The following is a 7,916-nucleotide window of genomic DNA, read 5'->3' on the forward strand; positions in this document are numbered from 1 at the left end:
TTCAACAAAACAAACTGAAATGTCATAAGATAAAAAGCGCAATGTCATAACACAACAAACCAGGAATCTAACACAACACAACAAACCATGTAAGGTTTTTCAACATCAAAAGCAAACCAAAAATCACCCATAATAGTTCATATGAAAACCAAAATCCTTATCGAAGAACTTTTAATTCACCTCATCTGCATACACATAAATAAAACACAAAGTTTTTACATAATAGAGAATAGGTGAAGCCCACCATGAGGTCTCTCCCTTGTCTCTCATATGTGAAACTTTTTGTACTCCATTTATGTGCAAGTAGACTTAATATTAAATTTAGATTTCCTTTCCTAGCAAAGTAAGAAGGAAAGCCTTGTAATCCCCAGAAGTTTCCTTGGAAACAGCATGATCAAGAGTGACACTGTTCCTCTTGTAATAAAGCTCTTTGATGTCCTTCAAGTCCTTCTCAGCTCTTGTAACAATCACCCTAGTCAGTGTTTCTTCATCTGTCCCTGGCTTACTGAGTGCATTGCGCACCACCTAAATTAAATACAAATTAAAATTTTAAATTAATTTTAGAAGAATCCTTGCATTGAGATTATAATGTTTTGAGAATTTGGCAAGATATCAAAATTTTAGTTCTATGGAATTATCACCTTCTCATAGTACTTTAGTGGGTCGATTATGCATCGGATGGTTGCGCGTACTGCAGCTAAGTATTGATCATCTGAATCATTCACAAAGTGCTGAAAAGAACAAAATGAAAAGAAATATTAAAAAAAAAAAGAATCACCAATTATATGAATTTATGATTGTTTTATAATGTTTCATGCGTTCTTCTTGAAAGGAAGAGTGGCCATGACTTGATGGCTCGCTTGACATGATATTTTCAGGATTACTAAAACAAATAAGAGTTTTAGAGATCAAATTTTTGGTCTTTAAAAGTAAAAATTTTGTTACAAAAGATATTTAGGGACCAATTTTTATCGTCATTAGGATAGTTGCTAAAAAGTCGTCCTGAAAAGTCTAAAGCAAGACTTTTAGGGACAAAATTTTGAAAATGTCACTAATAAATAGACTTTTTAGTCTCAAAATAGTTTATTGTTTGAGACAAAAAAAATTTGGTCCCAAAAGGATAATAATTTGAGACTAAAAAGTCTGGTCCCAAAAGGATAATAATTCATCACTAATGTCTAATTTTTATTGCTAAAACTATAATGACGACACTTTTCTCAACAAAAATATTTGGTTCTTAAAAAATAATTTTATCTCTAAAATCTTAATTTTTTGTAGTGGGTTTTGAATAAATATTTAGCCCTAAAATCGGGTTGGACTGAGATTTTAAGCTCATTTGATTTTCAGGATCAGCCTGCATATTTATAAAATATTAATTTTAATGTTTTTATTATTTAGCTACATAATAAACTAAAAAAGTAATAAAAGATGAGCAAAGTGTATATATGTTAAATTCAAGGAGTTTTCTTAAGTGTGCAAGTGCACACCATGTGCCACTTACACAAAAAGTGTAAGTGTAAGGTGTAAGTATAAGTATAAGGTGTAAGTGTAAGGTGTAAGTGTAAGGTGTAAGGTGTAAGTGGGTTGCACATGGTGTGCAACCTCAAAAAAGGTGTAAGTGTAAGGTTTAATTTTTTACAAAAGGTGTAAGTGTAAGATGTAAGTGTAAGGTATAAAGTGTAAGGTGTAAGTTGCACACCATAACCAAACCCTAAATTCAAACATTTGTTAAAGGCTCAAACTTATTAATATTAGCTTTTGTCAATAACCTAAATTCAAATAATTATTAAAAAAATGCAATTTATTTAATAGCCCCTCTAAAGAGTAACAAAAAAAATCTTACATGCGGAGTTAAGTGGCTAGGTTGGAAATATAAAAAAAAAAAATTAGGATCAAATTTGGGATGACACTATTCGATCCAATGTGGGCCAAACTGGACTTAAAATGACTATTTTTACTGTATAGTGCAAGTTCCTTCGAAGCTAATCCACCTTGTCCATCCTACGCTCCTCTATAAATAACTATAATGGTTTGAAAAGTAATTGAAGGCATGTGGACTCTTCTATTAATTAGTTTAAAATAATAATAATAATAATAATAATAACAAAAATTATAAATCAAAGTAAATCTTGGATTGCCATCACTTTAATGAAGAAGTAGACAATAATATTTTTACCTTAGTGATGGAAGCACCATACTCATCTTTGTAGCGGTTGAAAGTAGCCAAGAGTTGAGCCTTGCTCCTTGTAGTCAAAATTCTAATGACCTCCTCATGATTAAAAGCCTTCTCGTTGATACAATTGTGAAGAATATGAGCCTCTGATTTAGCCAATCTTGCGTCTATCTCTTGACCATCATACCTATATATGCCCACTAATGCAACCAAAACCTGTAGCATATACAAGTTTAGAATAGCATGAGCCTTGTTCTATCTCCATAATATTTTCCAAGGGCAAATTCTTATAAATTTTTTTTTTTTAGGTGTTAATTTTATAGCTTTTTGTAATAGACCATTTTGTCATTAATCTCTATCCAATTTCTTTACAGATTTATTATTGGATTAAATTGATACAATGTGAAAGAAATAAATGAAAAAATTGATACAATTGGAGCAATAAATATCCAATTAATATAAAAAGTAAAAGGGTCAAGCTTGCCTCTAGTTTACTTTGCAGACTAGATGATACTATTGAGCCCGCAGGGCCCATCACGAGTCTTTTTTTGATAATCCGAACCGTTGAATGTGTAGGGTTCGTCGAGTATTTTTCTCCTATAAAAAATCACTTTAATCGGATATTAATAACTATTTGATCAAATCAGATTTTTGTGAATAATTTATTTTAAAAATTATATTTACCGTTGACAGAAATTTGATCAAATCAAATAGGTATAAATATTCGATCAATATAATTTTTTACTGAGATAAAGTATTTGATGATTTTTACACATTGAACGACTCAGATAATCGAAATAGGACCTATGACATACTTCACAGACCCAACAACACGCTTCAATCTAATCTCATATTGAAGTCTAACTCAAAGTAAAATATAGTGATTATTGGTATAGCGGGGTGGCGGGGTATTTGTCAATTTAGTCATTTTATTACATTAATTTTGTCCTTTAATTTTTCACACGTGTTAATTTAAGTTAATGGATAATAATGCCTTCCAACAATGTGAAATATAGGGGTGAGCATGGTCCGGATTGGACCGGATTGGGGTAAAATCAGGACCAATCCGTTATTTACGGTTCCTAAAAAATTGGAACCAATCCAATCCGTTTAAATCATGGAACCAATCCGAACCAATCCATTTAAATACGGATTTGATCGGTTTAGGACCACGGATTCACATAATTAAATAACAAAAATATATATATAACATTTGAATTTCATAAAAATATAAACATAGCGCTATATTAGTTCCATAATAGCAACATGTGTTTCTATAATAACGACATACTGTTCTATAATTTAAACAACCATAAGAAAACTAGTTTCACTATAAGTATTTAGACCATTGCAAATTAAAACTTAAAACTAACAAACAAAAGTAATAAAAGAAGATATTATACGGTTTTAGGTTTAAGTTTAGATTTTACATAGAATAAGAAAAGATACTATGGAAGAGGATGTATAATAAAAATATAGACTATTTGTATACGGTTCGGATCGGTTCCAATCCGGAACCGTGAGATTCAATTCGGAACCAATCCGTGAACTACGGATTTTTAATTATTCAATCCGGAACCGAACCGCGGATTCAAAAAACCAATCCAAACCTATCGGATTAGACTGGACTGGATCGGATTACGGATTTCACGGATTCCTTGCTCAGCCCTAGTGAAATATCTTTTTGAATGTACCATGTAGTACTTAATTTTTTTTCCTTAAAATGAAGGATTAATTACACTAGGACCTATCAACTACTACTGAATTTCACTCTACTCCTAATTTATGAATAGTACATATTAACCATTTTAACCATGAAAATCATATAAATACATTTCTTTTAGAGGTAGTTTGATTTGTAAGAGTTTTTAAAGAATGAAAGTGATATATTTTTATAATTGATGTACGAGGACGAGTGAATAAAATGATATTTTTAATAATTGAAGGATCTTGATATAATTAATCTAATATTTTAATATATGTTATTAATTTGATTAAATTAACACAAGATAGGCAACCGTAAATATAATTTCCCAAAAAAAAAAAAATTAAAAATGGTTTGGAGAAATTGAATTATACATGCCTTGCGAAGATCGCCAGAGAGATAGGTGGACAAGTCTTCTTCAATGGAATGCTTGTAACGAGCATGGTAACCACCCTTGGCAGCTAAAAGTTCATGAGGAGAATAGATGCAAGTAAGTTCAACGAACACAGCGTAATCTGTATTTGATTGTTTCATCGCTACATTTGCTAACACTGCATCTCGATCTTCTGGATCCGCCATCCATCTGAACACTGCTCTCTGTGTGTATATATATATCAGTGTGTTGAAGGATCATTCATTTTATGAAAAATACTACTGAATCGAAATCCAGATATATAAGCATTAAATTGGAAGCGGAACAAATTGGGAAAAGATAGCGGAGGAGACGGCTAGGATTTTCATATTATTACGCTCAAAAATGTTAGAAATTCTAAATTTTTTTATCAAATGTCTTATATAGGTGTGAGATTCAGATTGTGCGGGTCACACACCCATGAAACAAATTTTGATAAAATTTTTAGAATCTTTATCATTACTCTATTACTCACCGTCTAAAAATATTGGTTACTGATAGGAATACTAAATTTTCTACCAGATGAATGATCAAATGTTTTACATCGTTGTTGGGTCCACAAAACTATGTGAGACATGTGATCATTTATTTGATAAAAATTTTGAGATATGAATTTTTTATTTTATCTTTCTTTTAAATTCATTAATAGTGTAAAAAATACAATTATAACAATTAATATTCTTAAAAAAATATATTATTAAAAGGTAATTTTAAAAAATTAATATTTTTAAAATGTAATAATTGTGCTACTAAGAATAATTGATTTTCCAAAACAAAAAAAAAGAACTATTATCTTGAAACGGGAAAAGTAATATTTATAGAGTTTTATCATTGATTTGTAATAATTTTTTCTAATTTTCATGTTGATTGATTTTTTTTCTTCTTCATATTATAACTTTTAACAATAGCGGTACTAGAAAAAATAAAAAATGATATCCCATATTACAGTTAATAATTTATAAATAACAAGACTTGAAAAGTTTTAAGATGTGAAATAAAGAATTAAAATTGGAGATTTAAGTCTTTTTTATTTAAAAAAAGAGGGCAAATTAAAAAAAAAATCACTCTTATAATGAAATAAATTCAGAATTTTTAATTTTATTAATTTAAATTATAAATTTTTGATTTATATTCAATGCATATTTCGATTAAGTAAAATTGACGGAAAAAAAATAGTCTTTAAAGTAAAAATATATATATATATATATATATATATTTTACTTTTTTTATGCAAACTGAGTTTAATAAGTAACATACTATTTTTTTTCTTTTGATAACAAAAATAAAATGGTGGTTTAAATTGAAAATAAATCAAAAAATTAGGATGTTTATATTAACAAAATTAAAAATTTAGAATTTATTTTATTATAAGGGTGAAAGCTGTTTTTTTAAAAAATAATTTCTCCCCCCCCCAAAAAAAGACTTTATATATAAATAAGTTTAATAAATATAATTAGGGCATGGTGGGAAGATGAAAACCAGCGTGGAACTATACGGGGAAAGTCACAACATTTTTAATATTGTGTTATCTAATTGATCAAATTTATTTAAAAATTAGATTAGATGGCAAAATAATTTATTCACTCTACTCAATGTGATTGAAGGATTGACATCCAATTTCACATGATTTATTTATTATGAATAAATCATTTTGCTATTGAATTTTATTTAATTTTGAAATTGATATATTTAATTGGATTAAATTCACAATGTAAAAGATTAATTTGATACAATTAAAGCGATATTAAATTAACAAAAGAATCAAATCACAAAAACATTAACAAATAAGTGAGATCAATTTGTATATTTCATGTGTCATAGACACACACAAGCAATCCCCAAATCAATAATTATATACATGTTGGCTGTAATAATTTTATTGGTTCAAGAGATTAAAAGATTAAAAATATATAATAACGGAGATAATAGTTAATAATTATTAAAAAATAATGCTATATGCATCAATTAGTATATCAATTAATACATTAATAGATGATGCGATATAATTTTAAAATTTTTGAATATTTATAATTTGTGTAATGAGTGAAATCAGTAATAATATCATAATATATGTTAGTATACTAATTCATACAATAATTGATTAAATAACCTCAAAGTTGCCAGTGAGCTCAGATACAAAACGGTTGATTAAATCGTCTTGATAACTCTCCTCATAAGCTTGCCTCAGTTGCCTCCTTTGAATTGCATTTCTGTGACCAATAATTTTAATTATCGCCTTCTCATTAGTCCCAAATCCTGAAAAAAAATTAAAAAATATATATATATTTATATTATAGCACTTGTTAGTTTCATGTAAAATAAAATGAGTAAAATATTCTCATATTTTTATCTTCTTTTTTTTTTGGTTGAGAAAATTACATTAATGCCCCTGAAACGTAATGAAATTATACAAATATCTACTGACGTTACTTTGCTTTAATTGTTGGTTTCATATTCCCACTTTGGTCAATTTTTTGTTGGGAGATGAATGGAAATCGTTGGAGGTAAGCATTCAATTCTTACAAAATTCTTATTTTGTCCATGGGTAGATTACATTAATCTTCCTTGTTTAATAAGATTATGAAAATCTCCTTTGAGATTTTTGAAATTAAAAATTCATATTTTTTCCATGGGTAGATTACATTGATCTGCCTTATTTAATAAGATTATGAAGATCTCTTTTGAGATTTTTGAAATTAAAAATTCATATTTTTTACTCAATTTTAAAAAAATGAGTGAGAAAAAAAAAAAAAAACATTTCGGATCTATTTGAATCCATCAGTTTACTATTTTTAAAATTTCTCCTTCACAAATCCCACAAGTGAAACAAAGAACAACATGAAAATGAAGAAAGATAAGAAAGAAAGAAAAAAAACATAATCCAAATAATGAGTTGTAAATCGATTTTGACACTGAATTGGTGATGGCAAAAGTGGATGAACTGTTACAAAATTTGATCAATGCTGTTAGAATTATCACATTATTAATTAAAAATCAGAACAAAACCATCAACATACAAATTAAAATATACATAGATAGATAGATGGGAAGATGGATCTCTAACCTTTAACAGCCTTTCTGATAGCTTCTGCATCTGCAACAGGAGAAGAGTTCTCATGAACAATGAGGGTGGCCATGATTTGAGTCCTCACACTCTTGGAGATTAGTGTCTGAAAAAATGAAATATTATGAAACTATGAAGGATGGATTGATGGGGTGGTCTCTATTGCATTGCTCTATACCAATTTATAATACCAAAGGATCCTTTACATGTCACAATCATTTAATGTTGAAAGTAACGCCAATTTGTTTTCATTTTTTAATTTTAAAAATGATGGAATCCACTATGATCGGTTTGGCCAACTAGATTGAGTTTTGGTGGGTTTTATTATGGGATATACTTTAATGATTTAGCCCCGTTTAGGATAAGTGTTTGGGTTAAAATATTCATATAACACAAAATAAATTATTTTAGCTAAATAAGGTAAAATATCGCATTAAACCTATAATCATTTCATTTTTTCTCTCACAAAAGTTTAAAAAGCTAAAAAACCTATCTCAAACGAGAGTTTTAGCCCTAAGTTAAAAAAGTCAAAAAATCAAAAAGTCAATCTGCATCCCAAATG

General features: G+C 28.4%; 1 protein-coding gene across 1 annotated transcript; it reads right to left on the reverse strand.

Annotated features, from left to right (window-relative positions):
• Positions 1–7,660, reverse strand: ANNAT8 (annexin 8). The gene is made up of 6 exons (XM_082899222.1): positions 7,355–7,660; positions 6,401–6,546; positions 4,257–4,475; positions 2,177–2,389; positions 642–731; positions 1–525 (listed from the first exon to the last, which is right to left on the reverse strand). The coding sequence occupies exons 1-6, from the start codon at positions 7,425–7,427 to the stop codon at positions 322–324; spliced, it is 945 nt and encodes a 314-aa protein (XP_082755348.1). The 5' UTR covers positions 7,428–7,660; the 3' UTR covers positions 1–321.
• Positions 7,661–7,916: the final 256 nt, after the last annotated feature.

The sequence above is a fragment of the Camellia sinensis genome, chromosome 12 (genome assembly GCF_055761805.1).
Source record: "Camellia sinensis isolate YWXY chromosome 12, ASM5576180v1, whole genome shotgun sequence".
NCBI classification, from domain to species: domain Eukaryota; kingdom Viridiplantae; phylum Streptophyta; class Magnoliopsida; order Ericales; family Theaceae; genus Camellia; species Camellia sinensis.